The 25,191-nt window shown below is 40.5% G+C and overlaps 1 protein-coding gene across 1 annotated transcript in view; it reads left to right on the top strand.

Annotated features, from left to right (window-relative positions):
* Positions 1 to 1,877, top strand: part of BMPER (BMP binding endothelial regulator) — a 252,149-nt gene extending 250,272 nt beyond the window's left edge. The window contains exon 15 of the mRNA XM_008051201.1: positions 421 to 1,877. Coding sequence (XP_008049392.1) covers positions 421 to 602 — 182 coding nt within the window. The 3' untranslated portion in view covers positions 603 to 1,877. The remainder of the gene's footprint in view (positions 1 to 420) is intronic.
* Positions 1,878 to 25,191: the final 23,314 nt, after the last annotated feature.

Below are 25,191 nucleotides of genomic sequence, written 5' to 3' on the forward strand. Positions count from 1 at the left end.
TGAATATTGATGTAGTTGCACAAAATTTTTCTATGCATAGCAGCTCAATAGCTGGAAGGACTATTTGGAGCTCATTTTTATACTATTTGCAATAACTAAATAACTTTAAAATTTTCTAATAGCCTTATTAATGTGTAGTTTGTCTTACTTAAGAATAAAATGCTTTTATGACTTTTTAAAAGTTCTGAAGTTCACTGTCCCAGCAAGTAGACATTTGGGGTTTTTTTTTATAGATATAGGTGATTTCTGAAGTGTTTGGGGAATATTGGATGTTTGTGATTTCCTTGTTAAGATGCAAATCTGAGCCTATGCTGTGGGAAGGTCTGTGCAGTGACATGTGCCTGCAGGAATGGCATCTGACTGAGGATGAAGTAACAGGGCCTTTTTTTCCATGTCACACCTTTGTCTTCTCTTTTTCAGCCACCCAGTGTAAGCACGGTGCTGTGTATGATACCTGTGGCCCAGGATGTGTCAAGACCTGTGACAACTGGAATGAGATTGGTCCATGTAATAAGCCTTGCGTTGCAGGTTGCCACTGTCCAGCAAACTTGGTGCTTCACAAGGGAAGGTGCATCAAGCCAGTCCTTTGTCCTCAGCGGTGACCTTGGTTCTGGTACTTAAGACTTTGAAATCTGGTGTCTTTGACACAGAAGTGGAAGAGCCAATGAAGGACTGAAGTATTTGTGTGCCTGATTCTGCAAATACACACAGAGTATATATGTGTATATATATAGAAATATAGATATATTAAAAACATTTCATCATTTATATAAACTATAGGTGGATTATTATATGTATATTTTTTGCTATAAGACATTATTTCTCGGATCCTAATCTGTAAACCATTGGACATGTTGTATAAATATACCAGGTGTTTTTAATTTAATAAGGCAGCATGCAGAAATATTGAATGACTTTAGCATCACATGTATTTGTCATTTTTAAGGAAGTTTTTGAAGAACCCTCAATTGCCTGCCTGCATTAATTTTAGCTTTGAGTCAGAATTTTTAATTGAGTGGGAAATGTGTTTCTCTGGAGAAGGGCACATTTATCTAGGGGCATTTCATGTTTCCAAAGAAAGAAATGTGTGCCTGAGAGAGATGGCTAAGGATTGAAGACTGGCCCTAATGGTGCATGTAAAGCAAGGGATAGTTAGACTACATTAGGTCATGGCTGACATTATTTCTAAAATCGATTGGTTAGTTGCCAAAAAATATATATTTGTCACTAGGGCATAACAAAAGAATCAAGTAATTTCTTGCCATCTTTGCATATTCCTTGAGTTTCCTAATTTTATAGGTGTGTATGATGGATGTTACCATTTATATGTCATGCATCGAGATTAAGGGGTGTCTAAATGACACTTTAATTTTATTGTGCATGAGAAGACATTGTGAGAAACTATTGCACAACATGTGAAGAAATATCCATTTCTCTAAATCTCTGCAATTTAAGATGAGCAAGTCCAATGAGTTGATGTAAGCCTATTCCATATATGAAATGAAAACTTTTAATTATTTCCAGAGGATTCCTGTCCAATGCTATTTGGCGACTTTTGATATGTCATAATTATTAGGCAGCAGAAAAGCATTTGTTGACCAGTTGATTTAAAGTCAGTCCAATCAAAGAATGATTTATACACTTGCTCTAATTTACTGATACGTTACTACTAGTTACCATGTGACTTTCTTGACTTTTGTTCGGTTGAATAGGTGGAAATGTCAACAAAAACAAAATCCACTGTGTCTAAAAAATAAAATGTTCTGAATTATAGTCAATAAAGGGCTTAAGATTTAAAACAATGAATTTTCTCTTTCCAGATTTCCTGTGTTATACTTTATAAATTATCTAATAAATTTAATATTATTCAAATTTTAGCAGTTTTATTTAGATATACTTTTTATATCCTACAGTGGCTTTTTTTAATAAAGAGTATTATTAATAGACTAAAGCAAACCCTTAATTTTTGGTAAGTCAGCATGTTGCCAGCGCTTGTCAAAGACATTGTGTTCCTTTTACATTCATGACAACTAATGTATTAATTTGGACTTTTTTTTTTTAACTGGAAAATCCCTAGTTGTTTGAGTAAACTGAATAAAGTATAGAGATGTAATACTGACTGGTTGAAGCACCAGGGTATTTGGTTTTGCCAGTACTCTGCTTGGGTTCTAATTACCCTAGTATCTGGAGCCTGAGGTATCCAGGTCTTGTTTCAGGGCTGCCCTTGGAAAAATAACTTTGATTTAGATGCCTTGATATCTAGGTGTGATTGTGACCTTGCCCATATTATTTAAGTATTTGGAGTCTCATTTTTGCTTATTTGCAACACAGAGGCTAGGTGGTATAGTGGGCAGGGTTGAGAATCAGGAAACCTAGACACTCAGCCTCTCATGAACTAGAAGACCTTGGGCATTCAGGGCATTCTGAGGCATTCAGGGCTTGCAAACACTTCACATTTCTTCACATTTATTCTCTGCTCCAAAGGGAAGGGTAGGGAAATCTGGTTGATCTCTTCTAGTTGGTTTCTACCTTCTGGAAAATGAACAGCTTCCTTAAGATTAGCTTTAAATCTCTTTTTAGTCCATTCTAGGTTTTCCTTTATGAAAGAGATCTGCATGGGAGAAACATATGGATGGTTATTCACTGCTCATAATTCACTGAAGAACTGAATACTCTACCTATAAAGGCTAGCCAGCCTCTTTCCCAATGCTTTTAATCGTGGTCGACTATGGTAGATGCATAATGAAGGCTCTTCTACATAAACCAATCCCATTGTTTTGTGTGGCTTGACTATACATTTATGTGACAAGGGTTAACTTAATTCTGTACATTTTAAAAAATTTCTAATCCAAGGAGAAAGAGAAGGCAGGGAGAACAGGGTTATTTGGGCCTACTAATCCAAACAGGCAGCTGTCTGATGGGAGGGGGTGAAGGAATCAGTTGAGTGACTTTTCTGCATATTCTGTTTTTGACCATGAGCTATACCTGAACAAGGACTGTCTAATGATTGATCACAATGGAGATGTACCAAGAACTTCAATGATAGTAGCCCTGCTTTATTAACATGGGATGTTTTCAGTGGGTTCTCAGAACCAACCTCCTGCAGTTAGCGGACTTAAAACAAAAACATGTTTTCTTTCACCTTTAATGCACATAATCCAGGTTAGCAATCAGTGTTGGTTCCATGCTATATAAAGAATTAAAGGACTCGGTGGCTCAGCCTGTAATCCCGGCCTTTGGGAGGCTGAGGTGAGTGGATTGCCTGAGCCTGTGGGTTCGAGACCCGCCTGGGCAGCGAGCCCTCATCTCTACAACAAATCAAAAAATCAGTTGGGCATGGTAGCGCACGCCTGTAATTCTGGCTACTTGGAAGGCTGAGGCAGAAGGATTGCCGGAGCCCAGCAGGTCGAGGCTGCGGTGGCCGGGAGCGGCCACTACACTCCAGTCTGGGCAACCGAGTGAGACTCCAACTCAAAACAAACAAACAAACAAACAAACAAACAAAAAACAAAGAATTAAAGGATGGGCTAACATTGCTCTGGTTACATGTATAGAATCCCTACTCGGATTTTGCTATTAGCTATGATTATTGAATTTGATGAGAAACAAATACCCTTGATGAAGAAAAATCACAATTATGATTCCAACTGCCCATAGTTGGTACTCAGCAAAAATAAGTTATTTCCCCTCTCCCTGTGCGAGTGGAAATGCTTCAGGGTCCTGTTCTAAAGGTTTTGAGCTAGAAAGAAAAATGGCTCTTTGACATTGACAACAGCAATTTTTGTTGAAACTCTGGCATATTAAGAACTGCCAACTCTTCAGGTCAAAGGTCTCACCCCTTTGCCACTCAGTGAGTATTTCCTGAGCATTTGACCACCAGCTCATAACAGGGCAACTTTCAACGAGAACAAGAAAGACCCAGTGGGTTGACTCTTTTCTCAGCTTTTGTTAAACATGGGTAAGCCATTCTAACTGTAAAACTCTTTCTTGTTATGAAATATTTCAGACATATCAAAAGATAGAGAAAATAATGTTGCAAACACCCATGAGTATACTACCTTCATTAAGAAAAATAACCTGGTAGGCGGTCAGTAAATTTTTCTTGAATAAATAAATAAAACCTGATGATTACCCTCTCATGGTTGCAGCATCTCTTTGTGGAATTTGTTGAGTTTGAGCCTTGTTGAATATCTGCTCACTTTGCCACTCTTTGTCACTCACATTCATCTAGATCTGACAAGTATCAAGGACATGAGCTGGAAAGCTCTTGCTGTGGGAGAAGGAGACTGCCTTAGGGGACAGGTGCCAAGATATTTTAATTAGCCATCTCCTCCAAACTTAACTCTCAGGAACAAGCAAAAATAGTCTCCACTTCTACATCCTGAAGTACAAGCCTTTGTAGAAATCAAGATTTTAATTCTGAAAAATGGCAAAGTTCAACTGAGCAAGCAAGACTTAACAGGGACAAGAAACTACTGCTAGTGGATTATGCTGTCCCTGAATTTAGAACCTGGACATTTATTTCTTTAAGGGGTTCTTTCTGGCTTTGGAGACATGCTTCTATGTTGGAATTGGGTTTAATTAAGCCAGTTGAATGACAAAAACATGCATGAGACTCATCTTTATTATGATTCCCTTTCAGATTAATTTTGAGCAAGCCAGCTTTGAAAAGGTTAATGTGGGGAAGAAGGATGGAAAATTTCTATTTAGAGAGACTTAAACAGGAGGAAGTGTGCTTCAGCTAGAAGAGAAAACTTCCAGGTAGCAAACACCTCTGTACCTGAGGTTGTGTCATAAGAGGTGTAGCATGAAGGGCAAGAGTAAATCTTGTGGGTGTGAGATGTGGCTGGAGGGGGTGTTAGAAAACTGGGGTCTTAGAGGGCCTCATAGTCATGCTGAAAACTGAGTTTTATTTTGAGGGCAATATTTTCCAAAATTTTTTATGTTCTGGTGTATTCAGAAAATAACATTTGTCTGAGGTACTGAGGTAAATAGACAGGGTTTCTTGCAGCTAGATGTCACATCTGGGGATATTTTAGGTCCTGTCCAACTACCTCAAGAGTGGAGGAGTGCCAACATCCTCATCACCCATTCTCCACCAAGCTCCCCAGTGGGCTGAGGCACCAGATGGGAAGATCTGATCTGGGTCAGATCTAGTAGGAGAGATGTTAAGCAATGGAGTGACATGACCAGTGACTCGGTTCTTTGTTTCAGCAAGATTATTGAATGTGGCATAAAGGTGGGATTTTCAATCAAAAGGCCAGGTGGGAGTCCTCTAAGATAGTTCATGAGAGAGATGATGAGCCCCAACACTAGGAGGTGTGAGATAAAAAGGGGAGGACTTTGTGACAGATGGGATGGTGGACAGGGCAGTTTCTGGCTTCAGTAACTGGGTGATGGCAGCAGTATCAGCTCCCCACAGAAGGAACACTGGCAGGGGAACAGGTCTATAGGAATTTCTATAGTTGATCAAAATATTTTCTGTTAGGCTATGCTTGCTTTAATTCAATAGATATTCTGGACATTAGGTTGAAGACATGGTTCTTCCTAAGACAGTTACAGGATGAATGATTTGAGGTGAACCAGAAGAACTCACCATTGGCCATGGGAGCCTCAGGAAGCCCAGTCTGAGGTTTTCTTTTTGGGAGTGTTGTCAAGAAATACTTGCCAGAAAAAGTAGCGACTGAGATGAGTCTTTGGGAACTAAATAGGCTTGCAATTTGTGTGTGTGTGTGTGTGTGTGTGTGTGTGTGTGTGTGTGTGTATTGGCAGAGATGGAGCAGGTCTGGGGATTGAAGGCGGAGGGAACCACACAGATCAGGAGAGAGACAAGCAGGTGTGTGGGTATGCAGAGAACAATGGACTTTTTTGGTACTACTGGAGTCTAACAGATTCACAGAACTTTTTTGGACTGAAGCAATGTAACTCACCCTGAGATGTCTTTGTGAGTTTCCCTTGTTTTCTAGTGGGATGCACACAAGTAGGTTTTGAGGCATTTTGTTAGAAGTCACCTTGCCTTCTGCACCAGGGTATGTTTGTGTTTTCCTGACCTGTCATCTGAACCTCTAAAGAGGGAAGGAAGAGGGAAGAGGCTTCTAACGAGAATGTTCTTACCAACCTTCCATGTTCCCCTGCATTGAAGGGAAGGTACCTTTCTGACCCTCGAGGATTGGTTGCTTTAACAGAACATGTCCAAGGTGACTATATGTCACTGTTGCTTTTGTTGACTTGCCTAGCATGGGCTGATGGATGGAGGATGCTTAAGGTCTAAACAGCTGGTCCTGATAGTGTCACTAGCTCTGGTCACACCTAAGGGTAAAAGGCCAGGAAACTCAGCTTACCCAGAGTTCAGCTGGAACAATTCTGTCATGTTCTAACCACTTTGTGTCATAACCCAGTTTAGGGTTTAAAAACTTACATAAGCTGCTTCTCTGCTTCCTCCAACTGGAACTTGGCTTACCAAGTAATTCTCCTGAGAGGTTCATTCAGCTGTGAAATTTTGGGCTTTAGGAAACGTTTGTGGTGATGAAAAAGTTTTACTTTGGCTCCAAGAGTATAAATACCATTTGTTACATTGTCACTTTCACCATGTTTCTACATGTAATTTAAAGAATCGGATCCTGAACAGCTCTTCCCCGCTCAGGTGGCTAAGTGGGCATTAGGGAGAAGGAGCAGGAGGCTGGCCAGCTTCCCTCTCAGAGCTGGGCAGGCTGCCTTTTAAGTGAGCCTATGATGCAATGAATTCCTGCCTGACCTCTCAAATACTTCTGTGAAGAAAGCAATTGGAAGGATTCTCTCCCCAGTACAAATTCCTGTTTCTCTCTTAAAGATAGTCAGGCTGGAGTGGGGGCAGGAGTGAAGGAGGGGACTCCGTCTTACTAATTATGTTTGCTCATTTCACTATTTTCAGAACTAACTGGTTGTGAGAAGAAAATGAAAGTTGAAAGGAGGAGAGAGCATTAAACGACAGGCTTATTCATGGCATCTACCACTCAAAACACACCCTTGAGACCTCAGAGGGGACACAGAACAGATGGCTTGATCACACTGAAAAGCATTCTCCTCTCTGTTCTGTTTTATGGAATGACATTTGGGGAGTATCTGCTTTCATAGCTAGAGAAGCTCAGTCTGAACATTGCTCTTTCCACGATGAATCCACATGTTTTTTTGATCCTGTGATTTTCTGAGACACATTAGGGAAAATCCTTCTAATGACCTGTTAATGTGCACAACCACTCCACTCCGCCCAGGTCCTGGCAGGTGAATTTAAACCCCAAACCAGGCTTGGCTTGCCTGTTGGGACCACCAGTAACTCAGGGCAGGATTGTCTGGTTCTTTCTTTGCTTTGCCATAGGTATGGACCATAAAATGGTTGAGTTTCTTTGGCTAAAGAAAATAAAGGTGACCTGAGAAGATCCCAGTGACACCAGACTGTCCAACCCAGCTAGAAGGTATTTGCTGTGTCTGGACTGATCCAGATGGTCAGAGAGGACCTATCCCCAGCTTCTCCCTTTTGTTTGAGGATGAAGAGGAAAGGAAAGGAAAGGCATTTTCCACATTAATTCTTTCTAATTTGCAGAGTATTTCTTTTGGTTTTATGTTGGGAGAAACTAAAAAAGTCAAGAAGTGATAAGGTGCACATTTTAATTTTTTTAATCTTCAAAAGGGTAAAATAAAAATAGGTTTCAAATTTTGGGAATATTGTATTTTGGATTCAAAATCTACCTAATTGAGCTTATTACATGTACATTATTTTTCATATTCAGTTGATTTCAAGTGCACATATATTGACTGCATTTTTCCAAAGCAAAACTGTTTATCTTGAAATTGGCTCCAAAATTTCTTTTTCTTTTTCTTTTTTTTTTGAGTTGGAGTCTCACTCTGTCGCCCAGACTGGAGTGCAGTGGCCGCTCCCGGCCACCGCAACCTCGACCTGCTGGGCTCCGGCGATCCTTCCGCCTCAGCCTTCCAAGTAGCCAGAATTACAGGCATGCACTACCACGCCCGGCTGATTTTTTGATTTATTGTAGAGATGAGATCTCGCTGCCCAGGCGGGTCTCGAACCCACGGGCTCAGGCAATCCACTCACCTCAGCCTCCCAAAGGCGTGGGATTACAGACTGAGCCACCGAGCCCAGCTTATTTTTCTTATGACTAACTTATTTGGGCTATATTTGTGGTAGCAAACATATTGAAATGTTTGCCTAAATAATCTGCATAATATGCATACTATTTGTCCCACATCACAAACCATTAATAAGTGATACATGCAGCTTCATTTGTTTCTGCTCCTCCAAGCCTAAACACACGATTCTTTGTTACTCTGAGATAAGAGGCCCGGTAGGAGATGGGGAGACACAGGAAGGCAAACAGCAAAGATACAACCACATGGATAATTTTGCATCATAGCCTGAGAAGGACTATGTCATGCAAAAGTCATGCAAATGTGGCTTTATCTATGTTACCTTCAAGCAACTGGAAGGAAATAAAACCAGTTCTGAGACTCTCACCATATAAACTGCATGGCTTAACCCACTTCAGAAATGTGCCTCTTATGACATGTGGGAACTGGATCCCTTTATCTAAAAGCCGTCACTGAGCTCCAACAAAGCTGTGATCAGTCATCCAGATATCTAGCCTGTTGAGGACACAGGCAAACTGCTGGATGGACTGGCCTAACTGCATTGGCTGGCTGGACTTGTGAGATTGTGAGGGCTGGCATCATTTTATGCTCCAGTTCCTTCTTGGCACTTGAGAAAAATGTAGCTGTCCAGAATCCTACTCCCTCAAGAGCCAATTTGCCAACAATGCATCTGAGGTGGTCTGAGGTCTGTGCATTATCAGTAATGGGTACTATACTTTCATCTTCTTATATCGGGTACTCTGGCATGAAACCAATGGTCTGGTTCGAATGTGGGAATTTTGGACACTGCATCCAGTCAGAAGGGGAGATACTTAGAGGGCAAGTGGGCCTTTGGATGCCCTCATCATTATAGATAGACACAATGTAGATACTATCTAGTAAACCAGCATGGAGAACTGGCTCTGTTTTCTATGGGTCCTTTTTTGAAACTTCTTTTGGTTGTAGCACATGCCTTCCATATTTGGGTAGAATGTCTGGAAATTCTGATATAAAAATTCATCAGAGAAAGGGGTATTATTTAGCCGTGTTCTCTTCTTCTTTCTGACTCAAATCCCTTTTCTCATGAAGAGTGACATCAGCTATTTCTCTACATCAAAGTCAGTGAATTTTGTAAGACTTTTAGATGAAATTCCAGTAATAGGGTGTCAAAGTACAACTCTATGACATCAAAGTACTACTCTGTGGCATCAACTTTGTTGTATGTCTTAAAGATACTATAGTTCAAGCAAACAGTTTTCCCATCCAAGGATAACACATAAAATTTGTCATCCCTGGGCAAGATGTCTTATCTCTCTAGCCGACTCCAAGTGATTTTCCAGTGATTGGTTGTGTTCTGTGTTGGGGACTTTAAAGTCATTTTCCAGCTCTCTAGGAAAGAGGACTGTGAGCTACTAGCAAAGTCTGCACATCAGGTCAGTTCTATGTGCCTTTCTGCACTTGACTAATTGAACTGATTACATGAGAGGAAGTGAGCTATTGTCACCCCCCAAGATCACATTTTAGCATGCATAAGAGAGCATTCCAAAAAAAAAAAAGCAAAACAAAAGTCACACACACAAAAGACAGTAGAAATTCACTATATCTTTAGGAGTCTTTTGGATAGACTCATATTCCTTTTGACCTTTTGTTGAGACACAGAAATTCCTGAACATAAAAAATGTAGCGAACCAGCTCAAGCTGCTTGTCAAATTGCAGAGTGGAAACCTCAGCTTACTACAAATTGGTCTAATTAAGCCTTATTAAAATTGGTACCCCAGGGAGAATTTTTATCCCCTGCATAAAGAATGACATTGCAGATTTTCACACACAATGCAGGCGAGTCTGATGCTTTTATGGGCAAATTTTCCAAATGGGGATAGCAAATATGCCAGGGACAGCATCCCTGAAGCACATGGGGATGTATAACGTCTCAGTAATTGCCATTTTCATTTGAGCACATTATATGGTTATGAAAACAAAAGCCTATCTCTGCAGTATCTTGGAAGTCCAGGCTCAAGCTTGGGGTGAGGCCTGGGAGCACGGAGAGGCCTGGGAAGACACAGCTGCTCAGCTTCCTTGCCTCCCCCAGCTGCTCCCATCTCACATTCCTTCCCTGAAACCTCAGGAGGGATCTTAATGAAGGGGAAAGGCTCCCAGCAGACAGTTCCTCTGTAGGACTGATCATGATGGCTTTCTATAACAAGCCTCCCTCCATTCTAATGTGACTTCTCATCTGCTGTGAGGACAGTTTCTACTGGAACTAGAAAAAAATGAGGACAGTGTGAAAGAGCTGTCATAACAAGACAGAACAGACTGCTGTTTGCTTCGTCCCCTGTTCGTTGTGTCCTCTTCGACTTCTCTTCTGTTCTCATTTGCCAAAGGAATAGTGGGAGCTGGAGATACATTGTAATTGGTGAAACCTGTGGAGGTGGGAGTGCCTGCCACACTCTGACAGAGTGACCTTTGACAACAAGTAGCCTGGTCTCTTTTGCGTACTGTGTTCTGACCTCCAGATTCACTTCTATCCAACCGCTTTCTTGCCGTCTCTGCTTGGAGATCGAATGGGCAACTTAAAATTTAATATACTCTAAAGTATGTACTCTTGGTGTTTTTGAGATTTTTGAGTTTATTTTGGAAAGGGAACCCAGAGAATGCTAGTGAGAGACTGGGACGAATAAAATGGAATGAGAGGAATCCAATTCAAGGAAGTATGACTGAGCTGCTTACTGCTGTGGGCGCCTGGGTTCTCCTGTTTTCCACCTGTTCCAAACACTCATTGGTCAAAAGTTACCTGTGAGGCATTAACTTTCTGGATCTTCCAGGCTTGCACAAGGACCTGAACGACTGGGTGGACTCTTATAGGAGTCCAACAGAGGGACTGAGAAGCCCTAGGGCAAAAGGCAAGAGATGCGTGGTGCAGCTGAGGTCAAGTTGCTGCCATGTTACACCCACCACAGCATGTTGCCACAGCAACCACTAGAAGAAAAAGGTAGGTGGAGAGCCTGTGAGAGAGCGTAGCAGCTGGGAGTCATCCCTGACTCTGCACTTTCTCTTCTTCTAACATTTCACATTTCACTGATTGGTAACTTGTGGTGACTCTGCTTTTTTTTTTTTGAGTCGGAGTCTCACTTTGTCACCCAGGCTGGAGTGCAGTGTCATCCTCCTGGCCACCGCTGCCTCAACTTGCTGGATTCAGGCAATCATTCTGCCTCAGCCTTACAAGTACCTGGATCTACAAACATGCACCACCATACCTGCCTAATTTTTTGGTTTATTGTAGAGATGAGGTCTCGCCAAGTTGCCGAGGTCTCGAACTCACGGGCTCAGGCAGTCCTCTCACCTTGGCCTCCCAAAGTGCTGGGATTATAGGCATGAGTCACTGCACCCTGCTGGTTCTGCTTTTAAAATGCACGCTGATATAACCAAGTTACCATCTGGCCATAATGTGAAAAAAATATATACCCTGAGGTTGACCATCCTCACCATCCCTACAGCCCCTTGTCCCAAACTACCAACATCTCTTATTCAGAATGTGGAGATAGCTTTCTGATGGGTCTCCCACTTTCATCTTTGCTTCCCTTTCATCCCCTCCATACTACATACCACATGCACACGTGCATGTGCACACACACACATAGGCAGCCAGGCTAAACCTTTAAAAACTCATGTCATAGCATGTCTTTGCTCCTCTCAAACCTCAACGGCTACTTACGTCACTCAGAATAAAATCTCAAATCCTTTGCAAGATCTACAAAAGCCTGCACTTTTTTTTTTTTTTACAAAGAATTATTAGATTTATTTTTAAAGGGAAGAATATATATTAGAGTTCTCCAGAGAAACAGAACCAATAGGATATATATATGGAGATATATGGAGATATATGGAGAGAGAGAGAGAGACATTTATTTTAAGGAATTGGTTCACATGATTGTGGGGGCTGGTAAGTCTGAAGTATGTATGTAGGGCAGGCAGCAGGATGGAAATTCAAAAAGCCTGCGTGTTTTGGCCCCTTGCTCCCTCTCTGCTATGGTTTGAATTTCTAGCCTTCTCCAAAATTCATGTTGAAACTTAACCCCTAATGAGACAGTATTAAGAGGTGGGGCCTTTAGGAGGTGATTGAGTCATAAGGGCTCTGATCTCAGGAAGGTATTTGTGCTTTATGAAAAGGCTTGAGGAGGCAAGTTTGCCCCTTCTGTCCCTTCTGCCACGTGAGGACATGGCCCACATATCCCATCCAGAGGGTGCAGTTTCAAGGCATCATCTTGGAACAGGGACTCAGCCCTCACCAAACAGTAAACTTGCTGATGCCCTAATCTTGAGCCTCCCAGCTTCCTAAGCTGTGAGAAGCAAATTTCTGAGGTTGACAAATTATCCAGTTTCAGCTATGCTGCTTACAGCAGCACAAACAGACTTTCTGACCTCATCTTGCACTTCTCCACTGCTCCCTGCCACCCTCTGCTCCAGCTACTCTGGTCACCTTGCTGCCCTCAGATTACCAGGCATATTTCCACTGCAAGGCCTTGGCCCTTGCTGTTCTCTCTTCCCAGAAGGTTGTTCCTTCAGATATTTATTTGGTTCAGTCTCTCACTTCATGCAAGCCTCTGCACAGATATCATCACATCAAAAATGTCTTTTCTGATCATCTTCTCTAGATTAGCACCTTTTCCTCCATCAATTCATGTTATTCTTCTTATTTTTCTTTCCTCTCTAAAAACTATGAATTTATTCATTGGCTTTTGCCCTCTTCTCTCCCAATTAAATGTTAGTTCATGAGAATAGAAATGTTTGTTGTTGTTGTTTACTGACATATCTCCAGTGCCTAGAAAAGTGCCTGGCACATAGTAGACAAAGATCTACTCAACAGGGGTGGGGGGTGGCAGATTAATTTAATGATACATGGACTCTCTCTTTTGTGTATATACAGAGAAGATGTCAGTGGAAGGGTAGAAGTTTCCAGAACTTGGCTAGGACCTACGGTGTTTCCTGAAAGATGCTGAGATCTTGGTCTGGTTCTTCATTCTTTATGTTTTGAAGTGCTGGGACCAGGGTAGCAGCATGGCCAAGAAAAATAGACATTCACAGCCACCTCGGGTCCAAGGTGTCCTTGCCCAAAGCCTCAACATCACCTGGGGAATCTGAGAGTATGGGTTTCTTCCTCTTGCACTCCAAGAATCTGACTAATGGAGCCATGGTATCCATGACCGCCTTCTGGAGAGCTCCAACCAGCAGACTTCTCTTAGCACAAATACGCAATTTCTCTTGTGGAGACAGCTTTTTAGTGACCAATAAATTTCAATCTTATAGAAGATAGCTGTAATACATTTTAATCTAATAGAAGAGAGGGAAAATTCAGTACTAATTTTAGATTTTGGATTCCTGCACAGAGTCACACTGTCAGGAAAGGAAGGAGGAAAGGCAGGAAGGTGCCTTGGCATTAGGTTGGGGAAGTAATTTTGGAGAAGTATGAGGACCTGGCTAAGGGCACTGATGCTACGTGAACTAAGGTAAGGGTTTACTGCGGGGATGGGAAAATATGGTCTGTGACCCAAAACTGGCCCACTGTCTTTTAAAATAAAGAATGTTTTATAGGAGCACTGTCATGCTCATTTCTCACAAATTGTGAGAAATAGTGCTGCTTTCATAGTACAAGGACAGAGTTGAGTAGTTGTGACAGAGACAGTATACACCACAAAGTTTAAAATATGCACTATCGCCGGACTCGGTGGCTCAGCCTGTAATCCTGCGCCTTGGGAGGCTGAGGTGAGTGAATTGCCTGAGCCCGCAGGTTCGAGATCCGCCTGGGCAACTTAGCAAGACCTCATCTCTACAATAAATCAAAAAAATTAGCCGGGCATGGTAGCACGTGCCTGTAGTTCTGGCTACCTGGAAGGCTGAGGCGGAAGGGTCGCTGGAGCCCTGCAGGTCGAGGCTGCGGTGGCCGGGAGCGGCCATTGCACTCCAGTCTGGGTGACAGAGTAAGACTCCAACTAAAATAAAATAAAATAAAATAAAATAAAATAAAATAAAATAAAATAAAATAAAATAAAATAAAATAAAATAAAATAAAATAAAATAAAATAAAATAAAATAAAATAAAATAAAATAAAATAAAATAAAATAAAATAAAATAAAATAAAATAAAGTAAAGTAAAGTAAAATAAAATAAATAAAATAAAATAAAATAAAATAAAATTGCATATCTGAATCTTTACAGAACAAGTTTACTGAACCCTGGCCTAGTGGAAAAAGCCATGTACTGGGAATGCGATTGTTCCAGATTTTGGTTCCTGCTCTGTAATTTAGTAAGTGAGCCTCAGTTTTTTGAGCTTATATATGGTGTATAAGTTGGGTTAATTTATGTAAATTCACCCGTTTAAAAGTTCTTATCCTAAAGAAGAGACTCACTAATTCATTGAACAACAATAATAGAAAAAAAAAAAAAGCTAAAATGCCCTGGGGGTATGCTCTGTGCTCTGTTAATCCCTCCGGGTTTTTGTGACAATGAAATGAAATAATAACTGGGGAAATCCTGAAACTCTGAAATTCCCTCCCGGTGATCATTGATGCTAAAGTCCAGAGTAGACCTCTTCTGCGTGCCCCAGCTGCATCTTGGGCATCAGGGAAGAGGCAATGGTTCACAGGTGACCCTTCTCTGACTTGGGAAATTGAAGTCAAGCCTAGAACTGCCCTTGGCACACTCCCATGCTGAAAAAGAGGAACAGGAAGGGATTTGTTAAAGGATACAAAATAACGGTTAGATAGTAGGAATCAGTTCCAGGGGTCTGTACCACTGTGGTTAACAATAATATATGGTTTCAAATAACTAGAAGGAGGATAGTAAATGCTGCCAACACAAAGAAATGATAAATGTTTGAGATGAATACGCTAATTAGCCTGATCTGATCACTATACATTATATGTATCAAAGCACTTCTATGCACTCCATAAATGTGTATCATTATTATGTCAATTTAATATGGCCATTGCCTTGCTAGACTCTGGTGTGCCATGTGCTCTTTGAATTATGGCTGCTGCCATGCTTCCTGGCTTTGGACCCCTCCCCCACTTGGGGAGGTGAATCTTCTTTCTCCCTTTTCTCTTTCTAGTTTACTTTTAAATAAACTTTTCTTTCTTAAAAAATAAATAAATAAAAATAAAACTTAAAGTTATGGAAAATATAATAAAATCAGAAAATATAAAATAAAACAATAAAAAGGGGGGCTTTTAAATGATTCCCAATCATATAGGTAGCAGAGAGGAAAATAACATCAAGGTGAGGTGGGGTGGGAGGACCATCTAAACAACCCATTTGCCTTCTGTCTGAGAGTCTCCTGAGGGTCTGGTCTCTTCAGATGTGTATGTTGTTATTGTTTAGCCACGCCCATTCCTTTTCTATAACCCAAACATGGAAGATTCTTTGTTTTTGTCTTGTTTTGCTCTTTCTACTCAGAGCACCCCTTATCTACTCCATGTGGTGTCTGTGGGGCTCTTGCAGCCAGCACCAGTCAGAGAAGCTGCCTTTAATAATCCAGGTTCCCTATTAACGTGTAGTGTGACCTTGAAAAAAGTTGCCTAATCTTTTTGAGTCCCTGTTTCATTGACTGCAAAATGAAGACAATTCATTCATTCTCACTAAGTCCTTGTGATAATTTTAATGAGATTGGATATCTTGCCCCACCACTTCCTTCCCTGCCCTTTATAAAAAAAGGATGGACCACTTACAAATTAGATGTTTTAAAGTCTGAGGCAACCTCTATTGTCATTTCCAAGAGATGAATCTTGGCAGGCTGGGTACCTGATTTTTTTTTTAAACTTTGCTAATATATATATGATATGGGGGAGTTTGTCACTCACTTCTTTTAGAACAAGCTCCCTCAGGTCTGAAGATATTTAAAACAGAAACACATTTAAATGCAGGCATAGATCACAGAAGGACAAAATCCCCGTGTGTAGTCAGGTGAAAGACTGTTTGATTAGGGAGTGTACAGTCAGGAATCCCTAGATGTCCTGGGTTGGTTTTTTTTTTTTCTTTTGCATTTCTGTAGGGGGAAGACCTGTGTGTGTCGGGAGAAGGGAAGCTAAAAGTTCCTACTGGAGTGAATTGAAAATATCAGATACAGAAATGAATCAGTTTTTGTTTGCTAGAGACCATTTTTCCCTAGAGGTTGTGGACACAGGACTATGATCTGAAACCTTTCATAGAACATTAGCATTCTTTGGGTCATGCTAGGTTTATTAAACTTTGGTGGTACCATTGCCCCTCACAGATAAGCACATTGAGGATTAGAGAGGTGGCAGGCCCTACTCAAATACATGCAGCTAGCAAATGGCAGTGGCAGAAATTAAAAAGTCCATTTGGCTCGGATGATTTTCCCAGCCACCTTGGGCCCAGCAGTATGGCCCACAAGGAGGTGGATAATCTATGAGATCAAGACTCTTGCTTATTACTTGAGGGAGGGGCAGGTGAGGAAGGACTAAGATACAGCCACCTTTGTCATGGAGCTTGAAGACAGTCGAGGAACCCAACCCTTTACAATGTAGACCCCTAAATAGAAGTATGACGTGCTGGACCAATGGGATGTGGGAGTGTCGAACTTGGTGCGGGAGGGGAGAAGGAGCCAAAGAAACCAAAAAAAGGAGGATGTCAGAGAACACTCTGCCCCCTGCATTGCTTCTTCTAGGGCAAGAGGAAATAACTTATCCCTTACAGTGAAACAGCCTTGCTGGAAAAGTCTCAGTGGGCCATTCTCCAGCTGTAGGACCCAGGGTGTGGAGTTGGCAGGGATATAGGGTGTTCAGGGCAGGAGCTGAGAGGACTCCATAAGAGGTCAGCCAGAAAGTTGTGCAGTGCCAAAGGCCTTGTTAGGAAGGAAGTTGGGGAAGAGTGTTCTGTACCAAATCTATTAATGTGTTCCTATGAGGAAGGGCTAGAACTTGGATGCTTGCCCTCCTAGAAGACCTTCTATAACCAAGAGTATATTACAAATAAAGCGAGTTATGGTTAAAAAAAAATAAGAACTTTGCTACTTTTGCTGTATCTCTCCTGCCACTTTCCCACCTTCTTCGTGCCTGACCCTAAACCAGCTTCATCAAAGACAACACTAGGAACGATTCCCTAAAGGGAATTCTGGTTATTTCCAAGTTGGAATTAAGAGATGGGAGAGAGGAGAAAAGCTTTGAATTGGATGAGAGACTGAAGTTTTAAATTAGCCTGGACTGAAGTTTTTCATAACACTTAAATATCCCCAAATGTCCTGAAAGCACAAGGTTCTGCTCAAGATGCTGGCAAACGGGGACTGAGGAGAACCCATAGAGCTTGGCAAAGATGGTTGTGGAATGATATATAGCTGCTGTCTTATGCTAGCCTGACAAATTAAACCCTCATAATAAACTGGTTAAATAATTGCATTCTCTTATTTTTCTTCCAGAATGTTTTTTAAGAAATGTATATTTTGAGATCATCATAGATTTATAGGAACTTGCCAAAGTACAAGACAGGTAGGTCCTGTTCACCCTTTACCTAGTTTCCTTTGATGATTACGTTTTATATAACTAGTACAATATCTAAGCCAGGAAACTGATAGTGTGTAGCTCTATGCTTATTTTATCACATGTACAGATTTGTGTCATCTGCAATCAAGATACACAATTATTCTATCCCACAAGAATCTTCCTTGTGCTATTCCTTTATAATCAGTCACACCAACTTTCTCCCTACATCCTTAACTCTGAAAACTACTAATATATTTTCCACTTCTATAATTTTGTCATACAAGGATGTTATAGAAATGGTATAGACTACTTGTTTTAACATTTTTATATTTCAAGTGAAGTATAGAATTTTACCTCCATTTAAGTGCCTTTGTTCTCCCCCATTTATAATATAATTATCTTAAATGATTTTTCCACAAACTATACCAAGAATATCATAATATTTGTTTCAACTATCAAATTCAACTTCCTTCTTCAAGTGAAGGAAATTCTGTTATATTTAGTCATTATTTACTTTTTTATTTTTTCTCTTTCTTCCTGGTAGTCTAAGATTCTTTTCTATGGATTATAACACTTTTATTTATTAAGTGTTTATCAGTGTCTAGTACCTTGGTAGTCTTCAAATTAGCAACCCAGATGATAAACCCATCTTACGGATGAACAATCAAAGGATCAGAGAGAGGCAACTTACTTCTCTAAGATTATTACTATTTTTTCATTATTTGAAAAATGTTGTGCCACTCCCTCCTGGCCTCCATGGTTTCAAATGTGAAATCTGTTGTCATTAAAATAGATTTCAACTATAGAAAAGGTATCACTTCTTACTCTCTGCTCTCAAGAGTATTACTTTGTTTTTTTAATTGTCAGAAGTTTGACTACACACACACACACACACACACACACACACACACACACACACACACACACACACACACGGTTTTGTGTAGATTTAGTTGGGTTACCTTGCTTGAGATTCATTTAGCTTCTTGAATCTAGGTTTATGTCGTTTGCCCCATTTGGGAAATTTTAGTCATTATTTTTCTAATTCTTTTCTGGCTCCACTCTCTTTCTCCTCTCCTTCTGGGACTATGACAATGTGAAAGTTAGATCTTCTATTATAGTACCGTAGGTCCCTGAAGCCATGTTCCTTTTTACCATCACTCTATTTTCTTTCTATTTTTCAGATGGGATCATTTATATTCTATCTTCAAAGTCATTGATTCTTTCTTCTGTTTGCTTCATCTGCTATTGATTCCATCATGAGATTTTTAAAAAATCTATTATTGTATTTATCAGTTCTAAAATTTTTATTTAGTTTTTTTTATATCTTCTATTCCCTTGCTGAAGATTGGCATTTTTTCTTTTTTTTCAACATACACATAATTACTAATTGAAGCATTTTTATGATGGATGCTTTAAAATACTAGTTAAATAAGACCAACATCACTGTCATTTAAGTGTTAGCATCTTGATTTTCTTTTATCATTTGCTTAATTTTTTTCTGGATCTTGGTACTATGAGTAGTTTTCAATTGTATCCTGGACACTTTTAGCAATATTTTATGAGACTTTTATTTAAATTTTCTATTTCAGCAGGTCTATTAATTTGTTATAGCTGCCATAACAAAATAACACACTCAGTGATATTTTATTTCATTTTCTCATGGTTGTAGAGGCTGAAATCCAAAATCATGGTACTAGCAGAGTTAGTTTCCACTGAGGTCTCTCCTTGCAGAAGAGAAGACTGCTTTCTTGCTACTTCTTCACATGGTAGTCCCTCTTCACACATGTGCTCCTGGTGTCTCTCTATATGTCCTAATCTCCTTTTCTTATAAGATGCCAGTTGGATTGGATTAGAGCATACCTCATTTTAACCTAATTACCTCTTAAAAGGCTTTATCTCCAAATATAGTCACATTCGGAGACTCTAGGGATTAGGGCTTCAACATATGAATTAAGTGGGAGCAATTAAGTCTGTAACAGCTGGTTGCTTCTAACAGGCACTGGCACAGGAAGTGGAAATGCCTCTTTTTTACTGCCAGGTAAGGAAGTGCATGTTTGCCACCTAGCATCCACTGACTTCCTGGGTTCTGGGGGCACTTTATTACTACTTCTGGGCAGGAGTAGAAGTTAAGACTTTCCAGTAGGCTTCTACTGATAATACTCTGGATGAGAGACGGGACACCTGGCTACTGTTCCCCACATGGCCTCCAGTGACTCCAGGGAGAGATGCTCCTTATTATCACTGATGGGAAGGAAAGTTCTAGCTCCCTACTTGGCCTTCTCCAACCATCTCAACAAGGGAGTTTGGCCACTATTACAACCTGGTGGGTATAGATGTCTAGATGCCCTAATTTGCCTTTGCTGATGGGGAGGGGGTGAAGCCCAATCTTTTTTCGTGGTGTTTTTTTTTTTGAAATAAGGCAGTTATTATTTAAACATTTTCTGTCTTACTGATCTTTTTGGGTCCAGGCTAGAGAGAGAAGGCATTTCTTGGGGGCTATTTTGTCTGTTTCTTTTGGTATTTCTGGATTGCTAGTTTCTTCAATTCCCAGTCTAGGATAAATTAGGTAAAAAGAGAGACAAAAGGAACAGAGAACTCACCATTGTGTCATTCCTTGGGTCTTAAGGATGCTAGCCAGACTGTCTTCTTATCTTCACATTTTAGAGTTTTCTTATTTGTTTTACATATGATACCTAGCCCTTCTAGTACTTTCACATTTCCATTGTTTAAAAAGTTTAATCCACTTGGAAGCGATTCTAGTTTATGGAGTTGTTGAACCACTATTTTGGTGAATGCCAAATCAACTTATCAAGGACCATAAAAAATGTTTTTGCCTGTTGGTTACAATTGCACATAGTTTTGTAGATTTGTTTAAAGAGTAATTCTATTTTTATAAATGAGAAAACTGTGTCTAAGTACTGAGTATCATATGCCATGTGCTAAGTGCTTTATGTCCATTATCTCATTTAGTCCTCTCAATAACCCTGTGCAGTAACATTTTTATCTTACTGACAAGAACAGTAATTACCTTGCTTATGGTCACATACTAATTAGCCACTGAGTTGGGACCAAAACTTAAGTATTCTGACTTCCACTCAATTTTTCTTTCCTTATGTGTACAGAAACCAGAACATTTTTCCTCCCAGGATTAAAGATTGTTTAGAATATGCTAAAATTAGGTAAACTAAGCATGGTTACTATATAGCCAGCACTAGGAACATGGCAAATGCTTTAGAGAGATAGACTTTCAACATCCTTCTTTGTAATATATTTGTTACAGTGAGATATTTTAAATAACTTGTCAGCTCTCTTCCCATGAGAGGAAAGAAACAGCAAGCATGAACAGCTCATATCATGGAAACAAAAACAAAGAGGCATTTTAAATAATAGCCCGGATATCATTACATTATTCCCTTTATTACATAGCATTATAATTACCTTAAAAGGTTTTGGTTCAAAGGAGAAGAAAAATGCTTCCCTTTTCTTGCCATATGGAGTCCCAACGCACTTCCCTTTTAAGAATTGCCTTTCTAAAGTAGGTGAATTGAACCTAAAGGAGAGATTAAATGAAAAAAAAAATAATCAAAGTACTTCTGAAATAGTGTAAACTGTCATTTCCATGCATGCTGGAGCAGGAGTGATTTGGAAGTGGGGGGACACGAGCTGAATGTTTCACAACCCATGAGAAAGTTGTGTAAATAATTTTCAAAGAAAATTTAACAATGAGACAACCATGTGACTAGAGTATGAGAAGTAAAAAAAGGCAGTGGCAGGGCGGGAGGGTGGGGGAGATCCTACAAGCTGTGAGATGTGGAGATGGGTCTGAGAAACAGGTGAGGACAAAGGCAGGAGTGCCCTCAGCATGGAATTCATCCATGATTGGATAAAAAGGGAGTCTTCCACTGAGGTAGCTCCCACAGGTGCCAAGCCTACTCAACCGGGTGCTCAGTGTCCTTGAATCTCCCAACTCAGTCTGATAGCACACTCAGGTCCAGGGCCCTCTCATATAGAGGCAAATATTATCTTCTGGAAGTATATGAGTTACCTACTGCTGTATAACAATTTACTCCAAAATTTAATGGCTTAAAACAACAAAGTTTATCATCTCATAGGGACTGCTATCAAGGTGTCAGCATGGGGGCTGTGACTCAACTGGGGAAAGATCTGTTTCCTGGGACATTAACGTGGTTTGGCAGCATTTATCTCCCTGTGGGCTGTTGCACTGAGATCCTCAGTTCTGAGATTGCCTTCAGGTTGTGGCCACATGGGTCTCTCCATAGGATGGCTCATAACATGATGGTTTCCTTCATTAGAGCAAGCAAGAGGCCAGAGAAAGCAAGTGAAAGAGTGGACAAGAGTCTTTTATAACCTAATCTTGAAGGTGGTATTCCATCAGTTTTGATGTATTTTGTGTGTTGGTAGCAAGTCACTAAAATCTAGCCCACACTTAAGCGGAAGTTGTAACACAAGTGGCAGGGATCATTGGAAACTATGTTTGAAATGGCCTACCACAGGGAGTGTAATATTGCTTAATAGTGCTTGACTAAGAGAGTTAGATTCACTCACGTCAGCCACTGTAAAGGACATAAGGATCTCCAGGTTTGGAAAACATCCAAAATGGAATTACTAAGCTAGTGGCCACTGAGGCACCACTCTCTCTCATGGGTTGCTTAGATCTCTGAGGGCATCTGTGCATGTCTGGTCTATTCTACAGCTCCGACCCACTGGGTTATTTTTATTTACCGATAGTCTTGTGAATGGTCCATCAAAGCCACTGTTTTGGGCTGCCGCATACTCCATTTGCCTTCTAGATCCGTTTTCATTATTCTTTTTTTTTTGAGTTGGAGTCTCACTCTGTCGCCCAGACTGGAGTGCAGTGGCCGCTCCCGGCCACCGCAGCCTCGACCTGCTGGGCTCCGGCGATCCTTCCGCCTCAGCCTTCCAAGTAGCCAGAATTACAGGCATGTGCTACCACACCCGGCTGATTTTTTTATTTATTGTAGAGATGAGGTCTCCCTGCCCAGGCGGGTCTCGAACCCTTGGGCTCAGGCAATCCACTCAACTCAGCCTCCCAAAGGCGCGGGATTACAGGCTGAGCCACCAAGCCCAGCTTCATTATTCTTCATCTTAATCTTGCTGCAGAATTATACCAATGGACTTCTTTTCCCTCTGGCTGCAGGTTGGGGTTGACCACTATATAAGACAGGCAAAAGAAGGGGGAGAATACAGAGTAAGGTCTGGGTACCAATTCCTTGTCTCTCATCTAGTCTTCATCTGAAGATCACAGATCCTGCCACATGCCTCTCTCCTCACAGCTCCACCTGGGTTCTAGTGACTGCCCCTCTTTTTTTTTCTTCAGGCCTTTTGGTGGTAATAGTGTCTGCCGTGGCTAGACCTGGAATGCTACATGATTCTGAATCCCACTCACACCTTTGAAAAGAGCCCATTTTAAAAATTGTCCTCAAGATAATAAATTTGAGCATGCCATCTGTTTTCCTATAGAGATCCTGATTGATGCAAGTTTATTTTGCCCCCAACAATCTATCTGCTGACATTAGGGAGTCAGCTTCTTTTCCTAACTGATAAATCTCTCAATTTCACTTTGAGATTTCCAATAGAGAAATTTGACTCCAGAAAAATTTTGATTACTTGTATCACTTCTGGGTCAAGGCTCATCCCTAGTTTAATTAACTATGGTTGTGCATTGAGGGTGGGATGGAGTTCCAGGTGACTTGGGAAGTGCAAGTTGCCCAGAAATGCAAATATGCTAGAAAATACATTACTGTCATCTCTCTAATATGTGAGGGAGTTGTAAGAATTCCCTCTGTATAAAATATTTTTTTCAGTAGCATACCTGATTTGACGCCAGGAGCCCAGGGTCTTTCGCCTATCCTTTCTGCCTGATTATATATGACCTGTGCAATCCTTTTATATACTTTGCTCCTCTGATCCTCATCAAGAATCAAGGGGACTAGCTATGCAGTTATGTTATCTTTGTCATCAATGAGGAAAGCGAAGATATGATCGGGGATGTATGAGAGCTGACAATTAGGTTCCCAAACTCATACTAGAAAAAGTGCTACATATCTCATTGCTGAATATCACTGTGATCACCTTAGAAGTACTCCCCTGGGGTAGCTATGCACCGACACCAGTGCCTAGTCCACCCATCAAAGCAATTTTGAAACTGTATCTGGAATGGTCATTAGAGCTGTCATCATATTACCCTTAATGTCCTGAATACCTTCCTTTCAATATTTTCTTTATCTTTGTGTAAAGAATAAAGTCATTGGGGGCCAGATCAAATGAGTAGAGAGGTTGTTACAATATCGTTATTTATTTACTGGCTAAAAATGCCCTCACAGTCATTGCTGTGAGCTGGTACATTGTCAGGATGCAGGAGCTCCTTTGGCACCATTTTTACACACACATGTTTCATGCCAAGATATTAGTTAAAATTTTCCTAATTGTCTCTTTATCGATGTTTACTTAGTCCTCTATGCTTCTCACAGTCAGCTTATAATTTTGATGCACAATTCAATTAAATTTTGCAATGTTTTCATCAGTTCTGCTTATTACTGGCCATTCTGACCTCTCTTCATCAATGACACTTTCCATCCCCTCAGAAAAATGTTTAATACATTTGTACACTGCTATTTTCTTCAAAACATTATCCTCATAAAGTTGGACTATTATGTCCCTGATTTCACATCTACTCTTGCCAAGTTTAATAAGAAATTTTATGTTTGTTCTTTGCTCTAATTCAAACTTCGACATTCTTGTGACAACAGCTCTAATGGCCATTCCAGAAAGAGTTCCAAAACTGCTTTGATGGGTGGACTAGGCCCTGGCATTGGTGCCAATGCCCAAGGGGAGTACTTCAAAGGTGATCATAGTGATATTCAAAATGAGGTATGTAGCATCTTTTTTCTAGGATGGGTTCAAGGACTTAATTGTCTGTCTCATACCGATGTAGAATTACATGAATCAAATGGGAGAACTGGGATTCAAGATGAAGCAAACCTGTTGTTAGAATTTAATTTATCATGAATATCTCTCCTATTTTTTACATTGCTTGTCAATTTTGGGAAAAAATTATCAATGTGTATTCTTTCCAGGGTGTTGATTTCAGTGTGGAATAGCATCTAAATGGTGAATAGGAGATGCTACATAGTTCTAAATTTAAGGGGAAGGAATTTTCTTGGGGCTTTTGAAATCTCAACAGGTAGGCAAGTAGAATTTCTATTCTGGCATATTTATTTGCCATATAAGCGAAGGGAGGGTTATCTCTTTGCTATGGTTGGAATGTTTGTGTCCTTCCAAAATTCATATGTTAAAACCCAACCACCAATGTGATGGTATTAGGAAGTGATACTTTAGAGAGGTGATTAGTTCATGAGGGCATATCCCTCATGAATAGCATTAGTGCCCTTGTAAATGAGGCCCCAGAGAGGTGCTTTTCTCCTTTCATTATGTGAGGACACAGCAAGTAGGTGCCATTTTATGAACCAGGAAATGAGCCTTCACCAGATATCGAATCTTGGATTTTCTAGTATTCAATGGTAGGGTGATTGT

Source organism: Carlito syrichta, unplaced genomic scaffold (genome assembly GCF_000164805.1).
Source record: "Carlito syrichta isolate Samal-C Ts95f unplaced genomic scaffold, Tarsius_syrichta-2.0.1 Scaffold169078, whole genome shotgun sequence".
Classification (NCBI taxonomy): Eukaryota; Metazoa; Chordata; class Mammalia; order Primates; family Tarsiidae; genus Carlito; species Carlito syrichta.